General features: G+C 38.7%; 2 protein-coding genes across 3 annotated transcripts in view; both read right to left on the bottom strand.

Moving 5' to 3' along the window:
* Positions 1-23,627, bottom strand: part of LOC139422047 (opioid-binding protein/cell adhesion molecule-like) — a 391,772-nt gene that overhangs the window by 114,555 nt on the left and 253,590 nt on the right. The gene's annotated exons all lie outside the window — the stretch shown is intronic.
* On the bottom strand, positions 1,835-4,431 carry LOC139422045 (uncharacterized). The gene is made up of 3 exons (XM_071173182.1): positions 4,154-4,431; positions 2,542-3,551; positions 1,835-2,406 (listed from the first exon to the last, which is right to left on the bottom strand). Exons 2-3 carry the CDS (start codon positions 3,464-3,466, stop codon positions 2,162-2,164), a joined length of 1,170 nt encoding a protein of 389 aa, XP_071029283.1. The 5' UTR covers positions 3,467-3,551; positions 4,154-4,431; the 3' UTR covers positions 1,835-2,161.

Below are 23,627 nucleotides of genomic sequence, written 5' to 3'. Positions count from 1 at the left end.
ACTTCAGTGGAGGAATATCATAACGCTCATAATTCCATTTCCACTTCTACTGCATACTAAAACAGGGACAGAGGAGAGCAAGAAAGGGAAGGATGGGAATACAGCTACAGTGGTGTATCTGACAGTATTTGCAGACAGATATCAAAACTATTGGGGAACTGTACTTCTGTACAAACTTGCAATGCAAATCTAAGGCTAAAGGTTCATGTATGTGATTAAAGTGTTACCTAAGGAAAAGCTAAATAAAACATTTCAGCAGTATAACAAAAGTTATATCTATTGACAAAAGGCCAACAACCTTTGCTCTGTCCAGAAATACAGCCTTATAGGATTGTTTTAGTGCAGTGACTCTTCGTTCATTTTGCAATCTCTCATCATATCATATTTGTTCTGAAAAATTGGTTATGCATTTATTTATCTGACAGGATACATAACCGACTATGGATTCCCATTATGATCTGTAGATTGTAGACCATCAGCAATTCCCACAAGATTCATTAGTCAACTGCCACTCTGTTGGCATGCAGTTACTAAGTCGTCTTTGTTGTAATCAATCTTCAAGTTTATTTCATGACGTTAAAGAAGTTCGACTAGATGGGCAGAGACAACAGTACCATCCTCCCGTTTCTCTTAAACTAGTTACTACTACCCTTGCTGTAAAAGTTTGTTCCATGTTGCAGTTAATGAAACTGGCAGTAAGTGTTTATTGAGTTGAATATGAACAGAGCAGAGATCTCCAACGTTGGTCCTGGTGAGCTACTGACTATACAGGCCTTCAGTCAGAACCACGATTAGTTTAATCAGAATACAACATTTCCTCTTCTTGTTATTGAAATACTAATGTATAGCCACTCAAGTCATTCCATTTTTTGACTGAGAGACTTCACATTTATTGTTAATCTAAATAACGTCACAATTCATTTTCAAATCAGCTACATCACTACGTGACCACTTTAAACATGAAATTAAATGAACCCTACAGACGAAGAACCATATATGTGACAATTTTTCCATTTTAAGATAATCAGTTATTTTTATATTATTAATTGTGTGTACCACATTAGGTGTTTTATGGTTGAGAAATACTTCACCATACCCATATCTTCCAACAACAATTTATATTTTTTTGTTATTTCAAATAATACTTTTTTTATTGTCGTTTTAATTTTTAGAATGTGGAAGAACAGTATATCTCCAGTGATGATTTCAGTTTGTGGAAGAACAGTATATGTGACATTTTGCATGACTCTTGTAAGATGTCCTTTTTTAACACCTGATATGATGTTTTAAGTACTTTCAAGTACATATGCCCTTCATGTAAATAACTTTAATGCAATATGCAGTTAATTCATTTGTATGGAGGTTCATTTAAAGGTGGTCTATCAACTTTAGCAATGATGACTTTTCTTAAAAGTTGAGTCATGAAATCTTAGTCTCATTTAAAATGAAGCCCTCAATGTGAACATACCATAGAACTACCAAAATAGAATACAATTAAATTAATTAAATCAAAACAAGCACAACTTGTAAATATCAAATAGGGATAAATGTGATGTGCCAATATGCATGTCCATTATGCAGGTCCCTAAGGTCAATATTACAAAACGTTCAGAAAACCATTCTCTTTGCGTTTAACACTATGATCAGCCATTACGTTGTGAATTGCGTTAAACCCAAGCTAAAGGCAAGAAATGTCCTTCTGCGCTGAGGTGACAGCAGTAAATAAGTATTAACTGCTTAGAGTTAATGCTAAATGTGGTGACAGAGAGACAGTGTATATTGTAATGAATAAAAAAAGGGAATCAAGATCAAATGAATACTCACATACTGTATGTGATGACTTATTTGTTTTTAATTCATTCAGATTAAAAAAGGTTCAAATGATCACACAAAATAATTATCAACAGAACACATTGTACATAACATTTTCTACACTAGGAACAACATCTTAAAATTAAATGAATTCAATATATTGTGCTGGTTCAAATCACACACACATTGATTCACATAGAAAACACCTACGATACATTTAATTTCCTACAATAGGGGTGACATGTCTTCTGAAATGTATACAGATTCAACATACTACAGTATACAGGTTCAGGGGATCATAAACTCACAGAAAAAAACGTTTAATTATGTAGCTTAGTTTAACAACAAATTATTCACTCTGCAGTGATTCATAAAAAGAGCGTGCAGCAGCTGGCAAGTAGTTGAGCATGGTCATCAGATCTTGGTACTTGTTTTTTTTGATGGGTAGAGGACTCTCATATGCTCTAGGGTAGTGGCTTGCAAAATAGGGAGGTTGAGGTGTAGCTCCGTGTTTTGGTTTGGAGATCAGCCACGACTTCCATCCCTCAAATAGACTGTGGCTCTGTTTGGCGTACAGATTCCAAGGATCCTCAACTGAAATTAGAACAGAAACATTTTAAGTTCTTGACATCAATAACAACTTTCACAGTCAAGCATTAGGATATTTTATTGTTAGAACAACATGTTGCATGTTGATGGGATGTTAGTAAACTATTCTCTGTGCAATACCTGTGACTTTTAACCACCTCACTGAGGTGATCTGTAGTCCAGCTGGTCGCTTGAGGACAGAATCTGGGAGGTGCCTGAAGTCTTCACATTGCATCCTCATCACCTTGAATGGTTTTGCTGGTTGTGCTTCAAGTATCATCTTTGAAACATCATCAGGTGTATGAAGGACTGACACCTTGCGCCTCTTCTCGATGGTGGCAAAAGATCGATCACAAGGAAGAAAAGAATGACCAGAGACCATGAACTTCTGCTCAACTTGGGTAAAGTAACCCATAGAGACGAGCATCGACATCAGATTGAGCATCCGCCAGTTGTTATTCTGCCCACAGCATCTGTCACTGAATATGATCAACTTGCGCACCTCTGGTTTGGTGAGTGGCGTGAATTTTGTCTTCACCCACTTCATTATGCAGCTTGCCACCTCAATGGACCCTCGGTGTGCAATCCCCTCATGCCAAACACACATGTATGCAGGATCTTCTTTTCCAAGTTCCTGGATGCAAAAGTTAAAATTTGACAGCTGCCGCTGGTAGTAGACATTGGAGTGGGTCAGATTAGGGGTGTACATCACCCCCTGTAGATCCACAGAAATAACATGGCAGTCAGCATTGGCTTTAGCCCACTCAGTGTCACTTTGAAGCTGTGTGTAGGCCTTTTCGGCTTTTCGATGGTGTAACTCACTTTCAACTGCAATCTTCCTCTTCTCCTCTTCAGATGTTGCTGCTGACATCTTAGTGAAGAATGCGTCACATTTGCCACAGGTGTCACTCCTGGGTTGGCCGAAATTGAGACTCTGCTGTTTGAAAATGTCCCTATAAACCCAGAATTTTGCAGATGATGTGGTATTATTCTCTTTGTAGAGTCGGTACATTCGCAACAAATTCAGATCAGGGCTGAGGTATTCTCTGTGTACATCCCCCTTCATCCGTGAGTAGTGGTTCTGGGTTCTTGGGAAAGATAGAATGTGCTCCTTGATGCCCTCTTTCACTGTAGCATGTATCCGATGTGGCCTGTAAGGAGACAACAAGGTGTTGTTAAACTTGTATTCTCTCAATGGTCTAGGGACCTGCCTTAGAGTGCAACTGTGTCGCTATAACCGGGGTACAAATCCCGGTCACGCCATTGCCGTTTGTGGCCGGGGGTCCTGTAGGGCGGCGAGAATTAGGCCAGTGCTGTCCGGTGGGAGGGGGAAGGTAATCGGCACTCAGTTCTCAATGCTCAGGTGGTAGTTGGACAGCTTAGTTACCATCATTTTGTTTAAAAGTAATAAACATTTTTATATTTTTGTTTCAGAATTCGCTATTCATCCATTCGATACTCTATGTTAATGTTTAGAAGATTGTTTAGAGCACTGCTATAGTGAAATAATCCAGGCTGGAATCCATAGTGCATTACCTATTGCTATGCTTCCCTCTTCCATCTTCTAAAGGAGACCTAGCCTCAGTAGCCTGATCTGGAGACCCTGCAACCTCACCTGCCTCAGCTAACTTTTCCTGAATAACCTGACCAAAACAATTACATTTCAATTAGCAGGTTATTAAAAACTAGTACAGCGAATACAATATGTTTGTAATTGATATTCATATAGACATTAATTCATATTTTCACTTGCCTGAAGACGGCTGTTGGTTAGCTGGAACACAGACATGAAAGTAACCTTGCACACATTCAATCTCTGGCCTGCTTGCTGTACATGGTATTTGAAGGTTTGTTTCCGTCGTTTGTTCTCCTTTGTATCCTCAGGTTTACGTCTCCGTTTCACCTCATGCTGCAATAAAAATTGACAATGATGAATTCAGAATTTAATATACTGTAGCACATTCAGGATATTGCTTGATCAGGACCTCCATCTTTCACACACTCCCAATCTATACACAGAATGAGTTTGTATTGCACCATTGTGCAACGCAGCACTTTTAGAGTTAACGTTAATGTACGTATCATTACTGTCAAAGTTAAACTATGCAAGTGTTCAATATAGCTATTATAATAATAGGCGTTTTGTCTTATTTCTAACCTGTTCCAAGCCGGAGAGAATCAACGCTTGTTGTTTCTCGTATGGGACAGTATAGAACCTGTTGAACAGATGCAGCTTGCGTTCATCAGTCAACTTTCCACAATCCTTTCTGCACGTCGCGGAACACGCTCTTCCCTGCAGGATACAGTGTAACTAGCTAGCTACTGTAGCCATGTCGAATCATCCGGTGGACGGAGAAAAAGTAGCTAGCTATGTTTCTTCTATAATCTAGCAATAACATTTGTAACGATAATGTATGAGTTAGTAGCCAACGAACTTTAGCTAATATGTTTTCTCTATAGTTACAAATTAGACAACCCAGAACATACATGTTAGTTACTGTACTCTATAGCTAGCTAGCTAGCTTGATTGTTTGATATACGGTTCTTCCACATACCTCTTTTGGACAGCTTTTCCCAGTTTTTTTTTGACCCTTACGATTTGTATAGGGTTTTCCCGCATCCCGTAAGATCTTCCTTTGCCTGTCTTTCCATTCTTTTAGTTTTGTTTTACGTTTCTTTCCCACATTTCTGCGATTTTCATCAGCAACAGAAAGGTTGTGCGCTTGTCCGTCCATTCTGAGTGCTGCACATAAACGGTTATTCCACGAGAGCCTATCTTTAAATTTAAAATTATTGTTAATTAGCGCATGGAAAGCTTGTGAAACCGGTTCACTATAGAAAAATGGTGTCCAATAATGATTTTTCATGTATATCTCTTTTTTTTTTTAAATGTCACATATACGGTTCTTCGTCTGTAGGATTCAAATGTTGAGTTTGGGCATACTCAAAGCGATCAGCTATACTGTAGATCTGAGAAAACATTGCTTTGACTCTTGGAATAATATCTCGTACGAACGACTTGGTTGTTTGAACAACATCATTGATTGTTTTGTCTAATTAGGCCTAATTTGTTATGCAGCAACAGTGACCGTTGCTGCAGCCATTAATTCAATGATTATATCCATTGATATGATTATTCATTAAAAGCTATTTGATAGGTCTGCTTTTGAATGCATGTAAGTGAGCCAAGAAGATCTCAGTTTTACCAATTTCACTTCAGATTCGGATGTTTATCCACATTTCTCCAAATTGACAATTTTCAAGTTGATCCAAATGTCACATTCCGAAGTGTTTTTGACACCCTGGGTTGCTCCCCCTGCTCAGCATCGTCCTTCCGAGGGTCGTGGGGTTACTCTTCCTGCTCAGCATAGTCCTCCCGGGGGTCGCGTGTTCGATCCCAGTGGTAGTGATACCCTATCCCAAACCTTAACTCTTAACTAAGGCATTCGGAATTAATAAAGGATGACGCTGAGCAGGAGGGAGAAGTAGCCCAGGGTGTCAAAAACATTTTCACATTTTACGTTTGGAGCAACTTCGAAATTTGACGTTTTACTACTACGTATTAATTGGGGAATGGACTCTACAAGGAGTCGAAGGCATTCCACAGGGAAGCTGGCCCATGTTGACTCCAATGCTTCCCACAGTTGTGTCATGTTGGCTGGATGTCCTTTGGGTGGTGGACCTTTCTTGATACACGCAGGAAACTGTTGAGCATGAAAACCCCAGCAGCGTTGCAGTTCTTGACACAAACTGGTGCGCCTGGCACCTACTACTATACCCCGTTCAAAGGCACTAAAAACCTTTTGTCTTGCACATTCACCTTCTGAATGGCACACATAAACAATCCATGTCTCAAGGCTTAAAAATATCCCCTTCATCTACAATGATTGAAGAGGATTTAACAAGTGACATCAATAAGGGATCATAGATGGATTCACCTAGATTCACCTGGAAAGACCAGGTATTCTTAATGTTTTGTATACTCAGTGCAAACTGCTCTTCCTTCAAAAAACAAGGCATGAAATTATGATCAATTATTTATTGGGTATTCATTTATTCAAGAGCAAGTTCAGCAGTGTTGGATGTGTACACATTCTCACTGCATCTTACTGTAATATCACAATTAATGAGAGGGAATATATGGTAGCTGTCAGAGCCGCTTGTAACCCCGTGTCAAGGCTTTTGCTTTGCAGTACAATGATGGGTGTCAACAGCTGACAGCAAAAAACTGTCAGTTTCACTGTGCTCTCTGTGTTCACCCCATTCAATCAACATTCCAAGAGAGGATTACATGGGTGTTTAACAGAGTAAAACATGGAAATGTGAAGAGTGTACAGAATGTTTGAAACACAATGAATGACCCAAGGTTGGAAGTATTATATGGGCATTTAACATTGTAAAATTTTTTACAAATCAGATCTTGTGACTCCAGTATAGTTCAAATAGTACAATGCCTACACAAATTGTGTTTCTGATAAACTACAGTAAGAAGGCAAAATAAGGATTCTGCAGCAATACAGACAAAAGTCCTCTTTAAGAATTAGAAACACAGCAAGTGAGTACATTTTTTCACAGGACATTCTCTAAAGAAACATCTAATTAACCATGAGTGCTAATGTGCAGCAGTAGTGTAGTCAAGGGGATTGGAACCAATGACAACTTCAAGATTAAACAGCTCTCAATGATCTCAGACACTCTGACGTCGCTTGGCAATGACTGCATTCACAATCAAAATCAAATCACTTTATGACCGCAGATCTTTTAATTTGAACAACACTTTCTATACATATTTCCCAACGGTAGAAGTGGTCAGAAAGTGACTTTTTTTAAACCTAATTCCCCAAACATTCCGGAGATAGAGGTGCTCAAAGTTCTCCCATTTTGCATACCCCATGATACCATGAGACACCCACGTGTCAGGCCCTGACCTGAGTATTCTTTGTTTTCTTTATATTTTTTGGTTAGGTCAGGGTGTGACATGGGTGATGTATGTGTTTTTGTACTGTCTAGGAGTTTTGTAGGTTTATGGGGTTGTTTACAATCTAGGTGTTTATGTATGTCTATGGTTGCCTAGATTGGTTCTCAATTAGAGGCAGCTGGTTATCGTTGTCTCTGATTGGGAACCATATTTAGGCAGCCATCTTTTTGGGGTATTTCGTGGGTTATTGTCTATGTGATGTTGCATGTTTGCACTCAGTGTTTATAGCGGTCACGGTCGTGTTGATATTCTGTTTTGTTTGTTTGGTGTACTTCGTGTTATTTTCGTCTTACATTAAAATAATGGATTCACATCACGCTGCGCTTTGGTCTCCTCACTACGATGTTCGTGACACCACGCCTTCATCATCCGCAAAGATTAACGTTTGAGTTTGATATAATTTAAAAGTTTACAAAAAAAGTTTGTAAAACTATACAGAACTAAAATACAAACACAACATGCAACATTCAATGATTTTAATGAGTTAGTTCATATAAGGAAATGTATATACGTTTTATAAATTAAATACATTTATATAATTTAATATAAGGAAATCAGTCAATTGAAATACATTCTTTAGACCATAATCTATGGATTTCACATGACAGGGCAGGGGGGCAGCCATGGGTGAGCTTTGGAGGAAGGCCCACCCACAGGGGAGTCAGGCCCAGCCAATCAGAATGAGTTTTTCCCCACAAAAGGGCTTTATTATTATTATTACTTTATTTATAAATTCTCTGGCAACAGCTTTGGTGGACATTCCTGCAGTCAGCATGCCAATTGCATGCTTCCTCAACTTGAAACATCTCTGTCATTGTGTTGTGTGGCAAAAATGCACATTTTAGAGTGGCCTTTTATTGTCCCCAGCACAAGGTGTACCTGTGTAATGGTCATGCTGTTTAATCAACTTCTTGATATGCCACACGTGTCAGGTGGATGGATTAATGGAGAAATGCTCGCTAACAGGAAAATATATTTTTTTGAAAGAAATAAGCTTTTTGTGCATATGGAAAATGTCTGGGCTCTTTAATTTCAGCTCATGAAACCAACACTTTACATGTGTTAATATATATGTTTTTTTAATAAAAATTGTAATTTTAGAACCTTTAATGTCAATTATCTTAAAACGTGTAAACTCCGATTTATTTTTCATTTTCACATATGTTGTAGCTCAGACCCTAATTTGCATGATCTGGGGTGTTTGTGTAGTGCCTGCTATCGTGTGAGACACAGCATGGTCTTGAATACAGGGTGGTTGTCATTTCAATCATAGAGATTCATAGAATGGACCTATCCCTTCAGATCTCTGCAATTTGGTTGGTTCACCACTTACATTTTAATTGAATTGAAATTGTAACTTCCAATTACTACCACAAAGATGGCCACAGGTCCACCCACGTTGAATGTCAACTTAAATGGGAATGTCTATTCTATTATCTATATTTACTATATGATTGCAACAGGTTTCCTACGGAAGGCTGACATAATACAAAATATTCCCATTCAAGTCAAAATTCTCCGATGTGTGGACCTCCAACCATCATTGTGGTACCATTTAAAAGTTGAAATGTCAATTTTATTCCCATTTTAGTAAATTTATCAGCTCCAAAATGACACCAACCCTGTATTCCAACGCATGTTGTGTCTCAACCGATGGCGGGCACAACATAAAATATCAGTTTACGCGTTTTAGATAATTGATGTTAAACAGCTATATAACACATAACATCGGATAGGTTTCAATAGTTATCAGTCATGTCATGACATGTTATAAAACCGGTTATAATGACTATTAACCTATTGAACCTACCTATTGAAGCAGTATTTCATTTTTGGATGAAAAACGTTCCCGTTTTAAACAAGATATTTTGTCACGAAGAGATGCTCGACTATGCATATAATTGACAGCTTTGGAAAGAAAACACTCTGACGTTTCCAAAACTGCAAATATATTGTCTGTGAGTGCCACAGAACTAATGCTACAGGCGAAACCAAGATGAAGTTTCATACAGGAAGTGAGCCAGATTTTGAATGCGCTGTGTTCCAATGTCTCCTTATATGGCTGTGAATGCGCAAGGAATGAGCCTACACTTTCTGTCGTTTCCCCAAGGTGTTTGCAGCATTGTGACGTATTTGTAGGCATATCATTGGAAAATTGACCATAAGAGACTACATTTACCAGGTGTCCGCTCGGTGTCCTCCGTCGAAACTATTGCGTAATCTCCAGGTGCGTGCATTTTTCCATTTTGAACAGAGGAGAAACCAAACTGCCACGAGTGATTTATCATCGAATAGATATGTGAAAAACACCTTGAGGATTGATTCTAAACAACGTTTGCCATGTTTCTGTCGATATTATGGAGTTCATTTTGATTTTGATTTTAATTCTTCTTAGCCAAACGTGATGAACAAAACGGAGCGATTTCTCCTACACAAATAATATTTTTGGAAAAACTGAACATTTGCTATCTAACAGAGTCTCCTCATTGAAAACATCCGAAGTTCTTCAAAGGTAAATTATTTTATTTGAATGCTTTTCTTGTTTTTGTGAAAATGTTGCCTGCTGAATGCTAGGCTTAATGCTATGCTAGCTATCAATACTCTTACACAAATGCTTGTGTAGCTTTGGTTGAAAAGCATTTTTTGAAAATCTGAGATGACAGTGTTGTTAACAAAAGGCTAAGCTTGTGAGCCAATATATTTATTTCATTTCATTTGCGATTTTCATGAATAGTTAACGTTGCGTTATGCTAATGAGCTTGAGGCTATAATTACGCTCCCGGATACGGGATTGCTCGTCGCAACAGGTTAAAAATGACTGTTCATCCTGTTGTAATATGCTCCAATCTCAACTGTTAAACAACCTCTTGGAACTACCCATCCTGGATCCGAGAGAATTGTCATCAACTGACACTAATTAGCATAACGCAACAGACAAAAAATATTACTAGAAAATATTCATATTCGTGAAATCACAAGTGAAATATAGTGAAACACAGCTTAGCCTTTTGTTAATCACCCTGTCATCTCAGATTTTGAAATTATGCTTTACAGCCAAAGCAAGACAAGCATTTGTGTAAGTTTATCGATAGCCTAGCATAGCATTATGTCCAGCTAGCAGCAGGAAGCTTGGTCACGAAAATCAGAAAAGCAATCAAATTAACCATTTACCTTTGATGATCTTCGGATGTTTTCACTGACGAGACTCCCAGTTAAACAGCAAATGTTCATTTTGTTCCATAAAGATTATTTTTATAGCCGAAATACCTCAGTTTGTTCTTCACGTTTGGTTGAGAAATCTACCGGAAACTGCGGTCACGACAATGCCGAAAAATATTCCAAATTAGATCCATAATATCGACAGAAACATGGCAAACGTTTTTTATAATCAATCCTCAAGGTGTTTTTCAAATATCTATCCAATAATATATCAACCGGGTCAGTTGGCTTCTTAGTAGGAGCGAGAGAAACAATGGCCGCATTTGTCTATTACGCACAAATCACTCTGAGAGCCACCAGCTGACCACTGACGCAATGTTGTCGCTCACGCTAATTTTTCAAAATAAAAGCCTGAAACTATGCCTTGTGACACTAGACACATTAGGGAAGCCATAGAAAAAGGAATCTGGTTGATATCCCTTTCACTGCTCAATAGGGACGCATAGGAACGCAGAGGTTTCTAAATAAGAGTCACTTCCTGATTGGATTTTTCTCAGGCTTTCGCCTGCAATATCAGTTCTGTTATACTCACAGACAATATTTTTACAGTTTTGGAAACTTTAGAGTGTTTTCTATCCTAAGCTGTCAATTATATGCATATTCTATTATCTGGTCCTGACAAATAGCCCATTTACTTTGTGAACGTTATTTTTCCAAAAATGAAAATAGTGCCCCCTAGTTTCAATGCTTGCATGAAACTGAAAATATTTGTTGTTTTATGAATAACAACTGCTATCATATAGCCTGCATGACAACTTATGTCACATGTTAGTACATGCAGTCTACATACAGTCTACATACAGATGTTATAACAGGGTGTTATGTAGTTTACTAACCTCTGTGTCACATTAATACATTGAATGAAATGATGGGTGTCATAACCATGTCATATGCCCTCAGAGTGTGTATTGACACCTTAAGTAAAATTACATTAATGAATGTGTTTATACCACAGGATGAGTTGTGAGAATCACGTAACTTTACCATTCAAATTCTCTTTTTTTTAAGGAGACATTATAATACCAGCAACTTGACAAGAAAACACAGTAACACTATTTTAAGGTACACATATTAGCCACTACTTAGTAGTGTGTATATAAGTAGCTAATAAGGTGTTTATTCTGTTATTAGTCATGTATTAGGCCTTAATTAACTATTTTCTTATAAAAACATTATACTGTAAGTCATATTACTGGTCAATCATTAATTAATAACTTAATTGTTAGCCACATAAAATACGTAGTCATTGTTAATTCATTCAAGTTACACAAGAAACAGACTCTTAGTAAGCTGTCTCAATATGGGACTAATAAGGACATAGTACCTTAACATGTGTGTGACCAAATTTTGACTTGCACAAAACATGTCCAGCAATGAGGTTATTTGACAGAAAGGGGCACACCTTCCCACATATTTTTCATACAGCCAACATTCAAGTCAAAGTTTGATGTAAACATAACTAAACTTCCTTAAACCTCCATATACTGTATATGAATGCTGACTGTATGGCGTATATTATGTAACATGAAATGTAAAGGGGCACACCTCCCCACACTCAGGAGCAAAAGCATATAATGCTTGCATGAAACTGAAAATGTTTGTCGTTTTATGAAATAAGATTTTTTTTCATATATATGCCATATAGCCAACAATCAAGTACACATTTGACATAAACAATTAGCATCTAAACTTCCATAGTGTGTCTTCAAATCAGAATAACCATAATATTATTAATAATCGTGGCAAGTATATCTATGGACGTTTCATGGCTAATTGTTGACGTCAGCTTGGCAGGGTCGTGTTTCGGAGGATGCATGGCTCTCAACCTTCTCTTCTCCCGAGTCTGTAGGGGAGTTGCAGCGATGAGACAAGACTGTAACTGTAACTACTAAAAATAATAACCATAATAATAATGCTCTTTCTGTAGACTTCCAGTCATTGCTCTAATGCTAGTTATTAATGCTGACATCCTTCATATTGGACACCAGGGGTTGGAAGCGGTTCAGGGAACAGAACCAAAGACCGAAAAAGAACACGAACCTGGAACGAAAGTGATCCATACTGATCCGGAAAACAGAACCATTATTTTAAAAGCATGGGAACCGGTTAATAAAGTTATTTTACATTCCAGGCAAAAAAATGCAACAAAGCGCTCATGTAAAGCCCTCACTCTGTCACTCAGAAACGTATTCCAGTGTCTGCCTGCAAGCTGAAAATCTTTGCCAGTGTGTGTGTGTGTATAGGCTACCTGCCCCTCCCCCCTCTGAGGCATACTGTAGGTTACTGTACTGACATTACAACTGTGATTCAGAAGATCGAGAGAGAGATTTTTAATTAGCTAGAGAAGAATGGATAACATTTTTCAATGCCAGTTAATGATACTATAGGCTTAGTTATCAGGTTTCTCCAGCTCAAAGGACATTCAATGTTCCTCCATAGAACCTGCTCCTCCTAGGAATAATTCTGTGGAGCTAATTTAGAAAATGCACATCATAACAAGATGCCCAGTGCTTTAAGCATTCTCCTCAACCCTCTCTTGTTCTCTCCCCAACCGCATCTTGCGCCTTTGGTTACACTTGTCTTTCCATCACGCATGTAAACAACTAGCTTGCCTACTCTATCGTAATATAATGAGCTAAATGTAAAAAACAGGTTAAAAGGAACAACAAACCTTTTCTGGTTTTGGTTACTTTTTCTGGTTGGAACAGGTTCAGGACTTTATTTTGCTGGTCAGAACAGTGGAATGGAACAAAACAAACATGTGGTTGTGTTCAGAATGAAACCATTGGGAAATAATTTCACTTTCCAACCTCTGCTGGACACAGAGACATACAAATAATATCATCTGACTCTGGGGGAGTAAATAAAGGGCTTCATTGCCAAAATCTCCAACTATCCCTTTAAAGAGTGCATTGTCAACATTGTGCGATCAGATTGAATCCCAAACTCTAATGTGTTGGCTATATGACATGTAAATTAATCAATTTCTTATCTAATGAAACTACACAAATCCTCAGTTCCAGGCAAACAATATATGCTGTTGCTCACACCAATCTCGACAAACCATTTATGTATGGACCTCGCTTTGTGCATGAGGGTATTATCATGCTGAAACAGGAAAGCGCAGAAACAGAAAAGTTACTGAAGGCACTGGATCGTCTAGAATGTCATTGTATGCTGTAGCGTCAAGATTTCCCTTCATTGGAACTAAGAACCATTATTCCTCTTCCACTAAACTTTACAGTTGGCACTATGGTAGCAATCGCCTGCTATCCGCCAATCGCAGATTTGTACGTCAGACTGCCAGATGGTGAAAGGTGATTCATCACACCAGAGAACGAATTTCCACTACTCCTGAGTTCAATGGCGGCGAGCTTTACACCACTCCAGCTTGGCCATGGAAACACATTCCATGAAGCTCCCTGACGAACAGTTCTTGTGCTGATGTTGCTTCAAGAGGTAGTTTTAAACTCGGTAGTGAGTGTTGCAACCGAGGACCATTTTTAAGCACTACCTGCTTCAGCACTCGGCGGTCCCGTTCTGTCAGCTTGTGTGGCCTCCCACATCACGCCTGTGCCGTTTTTGCTCCTAGATGTTTCCACTTCGCAATGAAAGCACTTACAGTTGACCGGGACAGCTCTAGCAGGGCAGACATTTCACAAAATGACTTGTTGGAAAGGTGGCATTGTATTACGATGCCACGTTGAAAGTCAATGAGCTCTACAGTAAGGGCATTCTAGTGCCAATGTTTGTCTATGGAAATTGTGTGGCTGTGTGCTCGATTTTATACATCTGTCAGCAATGGGTATGGCTGAAATAGCCGAATCCAGTCATTTGAAGGGGTGTCCTCATACTTTGTATATACAGTCGTGGCCAAAAGTTTTGAGAATGACACAAATATTAATTTCCAAAAAGATTGTTGCTTCAGTGTCTTTAGATATTTTTGTCAGATGTTACTATGGAATACGGAAGTATAATTACAAGCATTTCATAAGTGTCAAAGGCTTTTATTGACAATTACATGAAGTTGATGCAAAGAGTCAATATTTGCAGTGTTGATCCTTATTTTTGCAAGACCTCTGCAATCTGGTTGAAAAACTAGTTTTAATGACTCCAACCTAAGTGTATGTAAACTTCCGACTTCAACTGTATAATGTAACTAGCGCTAGCACACTGCAAGGTAGGTAGATAGCACTAGCAGTTGCCAGCTAGATAGCTAGCTAGCCATCAGTGGGCCAACAAAATGTTGCATTCGCAACATCAACTAACTCATTTTATCTACCTCATTTTATCACAATTTATTTAATAATATAGCTGTCATTGTTACTGAAGCCTGCACATCTTTTTTTCACAGCTGTCACAAATCCTGTTGTGCCCCAGCAACGTTGATTTTGTTGTCCATTTTGTTTCAAAATTTGCCCATGTTTCTTGGAGATCATTTGATTATTAAAGTTTTGTGATACTCTCAACGCATCCTCGTGTGGTATCAGCACATTCATAACTGCTTTATAACACCTCAAGTCACTTTACTGTGCAAACTATATTAGGGCATATGACATGGTTATGACGCCCATCATTCCATTCTATGTAATAGTGTGACATAAAGGTAAATTACAAAACACCATGTTATAACATCTAGTATGTAGACTCCTATGCAGCATGTAATAACATATGACATAAGTTATCATGTAGACTGTGCAATAGTAGTTGTTATTAACAGTTTACAGAGCATATGACAACAGGATGAAAAGTCATTATTAACACCCAATATAACCGGTTTTATAACATCTCATGCCGTGACTTAGAATTATTTTAAACTACTTACAATATATCATGACAAATGTTATGTGTTATATAGATGTTATAAAGGCTTTATGAATGCATGCATAACTACATTAAAGTGTAAATCGTTTATAAAATAGTTTGACAACCCTGTTTGTGAGCTTTTAAAATGGCATCATACTCAACTGTTAATCTTTTCCAATGATGAACACTTGGATGTCTCATGGTGTGGTGGGGTATGCAAAATTAGTCAACCTTGAGCACCTCTATCTTCTGAATGTTGTGGCATTCAGGTCATTTTCTGACCACTTCTACCATGGTCAAACATGGAAAGTTTTGTTCAAATCAAAAGGGGTGCGGTCAAAAAAGTGATTGAATTCCAATGGAACGACACAAAAATATGTTTCCTCCTTTTTTCCCTCCACTTCCTTCAGCTCACACCCACTCGTTTCCAAAAAACTGTCATTTTGGGATTGTTTCGACTGCTGCAGTGAAGACCGTCATGTCTGTAAGCCATCCAGTATTTCTGCCTCGCCATCCTTCCCTAATGATTATAGTATGAGCTCTTACACCATAAATCCATTTAACTGGAGCGGACATCCAGCAGGTTTTTTCTGGGCCTATCAATTCTGTCCGCCATCAAAAATATGGTGGTGCACTCGAGCATACCTTCATGTGTGCCTCGATGATAAGTGTTACTTATGATGTGGCCTCAATTCTTCATTTAGGAATCTGGGCTGAGACATATACAGAGTTTACCCACCACCATAGAAGCTGAACCGGACAAACACTGTTGATTAAGTGGCCCACAAAATCATCCGTTCTGGAAGGTCATTGAAAGGCGATAAATACCAGGGAATAACGAGTTGATAAAATGTTGGGGAGTGATGTCTGTGCTTCAAGGGTGTTTGCAGAGACCAGACGGCCGGTTTTCCGCAACGAGCAACATTCTCATTAATGACTGTTACTGTGTGGACTGGGCTTTTGCCTTGGCCTCTAATGGTGAGGCCACATTGACATCATACACCCTGGGCTAACGAAGTGTCAGACACTCGAGTGGAGGGACATTCAATAGAAGAAGTACTAGAATTCCACTCAAGTTTCCTTATTACTATTCAACAGACAGATGCCTCATTTACAGTATATGAAAATCATCCTTAATTCTTCCCTTCATCTAATAATCATATAGGTTATATTAGACACCATACAGTATTTAGTTTGATTAATAGGTTATGCATTAAACAGCAAAACCCAGTAAGTTATGCAGGAGAGAACATTTCACTTCAATTGAGCAATGCACCATGGGATTCCCATCATGGTTTAGTGCGTTGAATGAAATATAATAACATATTCATGTACTTGGTTCCTCTTTGGGAGAACTGCATGGAGAGAAATTTATATTGAGAATTAACATTCTGTGAACCAGGATATTTAAATGTACAGTTTTTTGGCATGCCAACTCATTGATTCAACATAATTAAATAGCTTAAATGGTCACCCTTAAGCATTAGCCAATTCAGTATGTGATCTTGAGTTGCCAGCTACAATAGTAGAAGCAATTGTTTAAAAAAAGTACATCATAATTTGCATTTACAAGCAAATACTATTCAAATTGGTTGTGTGCTGCAATCACCTAAATCTTTAGATGACCGAAATAGAACCCCAATGGCAATAGAACTCTAAAAACAACGCTGAAGTGTAAATAGACCTGTCAAACTGGCCATTTACATTTCATTATATTACATGGTTTTAGTATCTGATGAAGTCATATTATTCTTCAATGTAGTTTACTCTGGAATTGCACGCTGTAATTCTATTTGACTCTCACTCCAACACTATCATTCTATCCGGATTGAAACGCAGACTAGTAGTGACAGCGGCATCAATTTGTGTTCATTTGCTTTCTAATAGACAGTATAAACCTATTTTCTCAAAATGTTCAGACCGATTTCTATGTCCTCACATTTTCATTTCCCTTGTGTCACTTTTTTATCAGGTTGCGGAGTGCCATGCAGTTTAAACTTTCCAAACTGATTGACTCCAGCACGCTTCAGTGGGTTAATAGCACTACTGGGAAATCTAAATTGTTGAACATTATTAATGGCCAAATGCAGATCCAATTTGGAGACATCTTGAATAGATAGAACATAAAATACAGAATCAACCTGGCACAGCAGCAGCATAACATGTAAGGGTGCAAGCAAACATATTAGGTTGATAAAAACGGAAAATGCCTTGTACTGTACATGGTGTTGGTAGTATACCTATTTTTTTTATGAGATATTGATTCACAGCAACAACATATGTGAAACCCAATGTAAAAAACAACACCAGTATCATCATAATGATATGTATCTGAAGGACATGGATACTGACAGCTGGAAATATGGTAACATTGGAAACAGGATGTATTAGAAAGATCTCCATTGGCTACAAGAAAAAAAAGACACAGTCAGACAAATAACATCCTCCAGAGCCTCAGATCCTCTTTCACTATACAGCCTTGTACAGCAATTGTTTTCACTCCAGTACAATGACTGTCCTTTAAATTATTAATCATGTCATAACCAGAACACAGCTTTGGAGAAAGCTTTAAGCATAAAATGTTGTATACTAGTAGCTAGCTTATTATATATCTGTGGACTACAGCTCTAAGATATGGATAGGTCACCAAATCGCAGCAGAGGACATTTAGTGATTGCAGATCATTGTCAGTAGCCCGGGCTGCTCCCAGGGCCCCAGCCAAGAGATAAATGATAGCCCGGCTCTAGTTGCTAGGTGGATTGATGACCATCATTACATTGGCTACAATGTACGGTAGCAACTTTGTTGGGCGCCCTCAGATAGGAGATACATATAAATGATCTCGCCACTACCTGTTACTAGCTGTCAAATCCTTGCTTCCTCCATTCTTGTTACCTCGTCTCCTCTCAAAAGGCATTGGAGGAAAGGATCCAAGGTCACTCCCTGGGACCTCCTCTTGCAATAAGCTTTGCGAGGAATAGAGGAAACAAGGACAGAAGAAGGATTTCCCGGCTACATGAGGGAAAGCTTCTGAGCCCCAAAGGATCATGGGACGGGATGACAACATAGTTACAAAAAGTAATGACAAAGCACAATCAGGTTCAATTAAAGAGGAGTTCACTAACGAGAGCCTTCAATTCTGTTGTAAACTAAAAATGTAAATTCATGATCTACTGTCCCGAGCTACTAATTAGCAGCCCTGACATTGTGAGCTTGTTTTGGGCATTAGTTTGAACTGTAATTATTGAACGTACCTGGGATCCTCTCTGAACTCCCTGTGTTTGGCTTGTCTGAATTGTCGATTTTGGTGGTCAAGTGAATATGTTGTGTCATTGTCGACACAATGTGCATTATTAGGCTATCAAGAGTGGGATACTATGTTTAGGCACAGTGCCATAAGCTAAATGAAAGTATTCCAGTTAAGCATTCAGAGTGCTTGACACACGCACACATCCACATTACACACATGCACACACACACATATGAACACATGGTAGCCTGGCAGTTAGTGTTGGGCCAGTAATCAAAAGGTCGCTCGTCAAATCCGTGAGGTGAATAATCTGTTGATGCACCCTTGAGCAAGACACCTAACACTAATTTCTACAGGGTTACTGTTGATAATGGCAGACTCTGACTCTCACCCCACTCTCTGAGAATGACTCTAGGTGAGTTGTGATATGCAACAAACAAAAAAAACATTTCCAAAATTTGACCAATTTAAGCACACTCACATAATAAAGCAAAAGGTGTATGTTGTCGTACCAGAGGGCCTATCTTGTCATAACACTGCTGCACTGAGTATGTCTCTTGTGGATCAGCAATGAAAGATCTTCTGCCAGGTCTCACCTCACTCCTGCCATTAGTTTCAACACTCATAGTGTTTTGCCACGTGTGAAGTTCATAATCAACTGCACACAACAATCTGCATTTGTTATTTAGAGAACAATCACTTTGTTTGTTGAATTGATTCATCTGCGTTCATCTGAGTTTAACGGGACTGGTATTCCACTCAAATCTATTCTGTATTGTGGGGACTATCACAACAAAACTATAGTTTTGTGATTCAGAGGGTCACTGAGATTGCAGTATGACATTGAAAGCTGATCAATTATTTATTCACTAACTATAATAAAAGCCTTTCAAGAAAAACTCAAATTTCAAGAAAACTCAAAACCTGGAATTAATGCATATACAGCAAAGCTATTTTTCAGTGTTCAACCATCTCAGGTCTCAGATTCAATGTTTCTGTTGCTTTACGTACCACTAAGAATTCAGAGCTTTGTTCTTGCCAAAAACAAACTAAAATATTTTCTAGTTAATCCTTATGTCCATTCTAACATACTATCTCAGTGGTTGAGAATGTATACTATATATACAAAAGTATGTGGACACCCTTTAAAATTAGTGGATTCGACTATATCAACCACACCTGTTGCTGACAGGTGTATAAAATCAAGCACACATGCATGAAATCTCCATAGACAAACATTGGCAGTAGAATGGCCTTACTGAAGAGCTCAGTGACAGTTCAACGTGGCACCGTCATAGGATGCCACCTTTCCAACAAGTCAGTTTGTCTGATGTAACATATGAGAATGTTTAGCTTAACATTTTGATAAATTACGTGGCAATTTCTTCACATTATAAGCACAGCAATGCACACACGTCAGTAGGCTATAAGCGCAAATGTTCCATTAGCAGGAAAACACCATTCTCAAAAGTGTCCACAAATGTGATTATGCATGTAATGCCTTTACTATAAAGGTGCATTTTTATGGTGAAAATGATCTTCCCCAAACATGAAACTCACGCGCTGCATATGTATGCCGGTTAGGCTCTTAGTTCCACTGAAGGGAAACCTTAACGCTACAGCATACAATGACGTTATAGACGATTCTGTGCTTCCAACTTTGTGGCAACAGTTTGGGGAAGGCCCTTTCCTGTTCCAGCATGACAATGCCCCTGTGCACAAAGCGAGGTCCATGCAGAAATGGTTTGTTGAGATTGGTGTGGAAGAACTTGACTGGTCTGCACAGAGCACTGTCCTCAACCCCATCGAACACCTTTGGGATGAATTGAAACGCAGACTGCGAGCCAGGCCTAATCATCCAACGTTAGTGCTCGACCTTACTAATGCTCTTGTGGAAACCTTCTCAGAAAATTGGAGGCTGTTTAAGCAGCAAAGGGGGACCACCTCCCATGAGTTTGGAATGAGATGTTCGACGAGCTGGTGTACACACACTTTTGGTCATGTAGTGTAAAAGACAGATTATTGTCACATCAGTTCTGAATCCCAGTTCGGTTGAGCCTTGTGAGTACTTGCTCTATTAGGACAGTGAATATGCACATGAAAAAAACAACCATTTTAAAAATAGAGAAATAGTAACAGGCATTTATTCCAGGGGTTGATAATAGTATTTTAAAGCTGAAGATGCCTGTCTAAAAGCTGTTTGCACAAGGCCTAATTGGTATGTGTCAGGTGAAATTGATTCTCTCTTCAGACCTTTTAAATATGATCAAAGTATAACATTTTATAGCATTACCCCATAGTTTAGGGAATAGAGATCAGCTCTGTTTTCCATTACCAAACACAAGACAACACTAGACAATGGTGTACTGTTGCAATATTAATAAACTTCTATTTTAGTTTAAGAGTGCTCAAACCATGCATTACTATTTAAGGGCAAATGCTTTCACTGGCTTGTGGACTCTGAAAACAGAGTAGCAAAATATATATATATATTTTTTACACTTTGTTTTGTAGGTTTGCTTATACCTTCCTTTGAGTACTATGACAGAAGTAGGATTATTATATCCACTATACTGTATTTTCTTTAATAATAAAATATAAAGTTGAAATTAAACAGAATGTTGTGATTTTATTACAGGTCCCTCTTTCTCCAGGATGAATGATGGAGTGCCCTTTATTTGGAGAGTGAACACATGACACTGAGGATAATGACAGTGCCATTTGTCAAGTCCTGACCAAGACTAGACCAACATAAAATATTAGATATGTGCTCCACTGGTGGGCTGTCTGTAGGGAATACAGCTGATTGAGGAAATTGAGAAGTGAAGCAAGAAAACCATCAAAACTTCAATACCCTCTTTTCACAGAATTATTGGCTTTTCTTGAAATGTGAAAATGGCACTCTAATCCTAGATCCCTCTAGAGCTGTCAACAACAGAAAAGGGTTGGCATTATCTTGTAAATCTAGGCTAGCTATGAAGCTTTGTGAGGCTTTGTGTCTATTATATCACGTTGGCTCACTATTACCTGTTTGTTAAAGTGCTGGTCAAAGAAGTAAAATAAATGTTTATATATGTTATAATGTTTATATTATAAAGTACCAGTCAAAAGTTTGGAAATACCTACTCATTCAAGGGTTTTTCTTTATTTTACTATTTTCTACATTGTAGAATAATACTGAAGACATCAAAACTATGAAATAACACATGAAATCATATAGTAACCAAAAATGTTTTAATCACAAAATATATTATATTTTATATTTTATATTTGAGTTTCTTCGAAGTAGCCACCCTTTCACTTGATTACAACTTTGCACACTCTTGGCATTCTCTCAACCAGATTCATGAGGGAGCCACCTGGAATGCATTTCAATTAACAGGTGTGCCTTGTTAAAAGTTAATTTCTTAATGCGGATGAGCCAATCAGTTGTGTTGTGACAAGGTAGGGGTGGCACACAGAAATAGCCATATTTGATAAAAGACCAAGTTCATATTACGGCAAGAACAGCTCAAATAAGCAAAGAGAAACAACAGTCCATCATTACTTTAAGACATGAAGGTCAGTCAATACGGAAAATGTCAAGAACTTTTAAAGTTTCTTCAAGTGCAGTCGCAAAAACTATCAAGCTGGCTCTTGTCATGGATCCCTCTGGAGCTTTCATTGCGCACACCTGGCCCCTATTCCCACTGATTGTATTTGTATATATGTGCCCTTTGTTCACCATGGGGCTGTCCATTATGTTTAAAATGCCTGTTGGTGCATGTGAGTACCTGTGCTGTGGGTTTTTGGCTTTCATGCCCTTGTGGAGTGCGCAGATGATTACGGGTCTCGTCCCGTGTGTTAATCATCGTGCGCGTGTGTTATTTATTCAAGGTGCTCCTCACTCTTTTGTTTGGGTTTCAACCCTGTGTTTATGTTATGTGTTTGTTTGGTCTTCATCCCCGTGACTTTACACGGCACGCCGTAATTTTGGCTGAATAAAGAACCCTATTACGCATTCCTGCGCCTGTCTCCCGAATCTCTTCATACCAGCGTGACAGCTCTCATGAAGATCGCCACAGGAAAGACCCAGAGTTATCTCTGCTGCAGAGGACAAGTTCATTAGAGTTACCAGCCTCAGAAATTGCAGACCAAATGAATGCTTCACAGAGTTCAAGTAACAGACACATCTCAACATCAACTGTTCAGAGGAGACTGTGTGAATCAGGCTGTCACGGATTCCCCTGGTACTACTGCTCATTCTGTGCACCAGCTCCGGAGGTCTACGTCACCGGCCTCTAGGCGCCACTGAACTGTTTCATTACGCACACCTGGTTCCCATTCCCCCTGATGAGTAATTGTATATATTTGCCCTCTGTTCACCATTGTTTTGTTGGTTATTGTTCCCATGTTCATTGGTCTTGTGCTGTGGTGTGTTGTTTCAGCTTTCGTGCTGCGTGTATTGTGTACTCGTTGTTACGGGTCTCGTCCCGTGTATTGTTGTGCATTTGTTATTACGGGTCTCACCCCGTGTAGTGTATTGCGGGTCTCGACCCATGTATTTATTAGAGAATTAACCTCACTCTTTTATTTGGTTGACATCCCTGTATTTTTGTATACGTGTTTGTTTTGGGCTTTGTCCCTGTGCCTTTTCATGGCATGTTGTATTTTTGGGTGGAGTATTAAAACCCCTTATTATGTATTCCTGTGCCTGTCTCTGACCATTTCGACAACGTGACACAGGCTTTCATGATCAGACTGCTGCTAAGAAACCACTACCAAAGGACACCAATTAGAAGAAGAGACTTGCTTGGGCCAAGATCCATGATCAATAGACATTAGACTGGTGGAAAACTGTCCTTTCGTTTGATGAGTCCAAATTTGAGAATTTTGGTTCCAACCGCTGTGTCTTTGTGAGACGCAGAGTAGGTAAATGGATGATCTCCGCATGTGTAGTTCCCACTGTGAAGCATAGAGAAGGAGGTGTGGGGG

This window comes from Oncorhynchus clarkii, chromosome 12, assembly GCF_045791955.1.
Source record: "Oncorhynchus clarkii lewisi isolate Uvic-CL-2024 chromosome 12, UVic_Ocla_1.0, whole genome shotgun sequence".
In the NCBI taxonomy this organism is placed as follows: domain Eukaryota; kingdom Metazoa; phylum Chordata; class Actinopteri; order Salmoniformes; family Salmonidae; genus Oncorhynchus; species Oncorhynchus clarkii.
The sequence above is the reverse complement of the archived record's forward strand: the minus strand, read 5'-3'. Positions and strand labels throughout refer to the sequence as shown.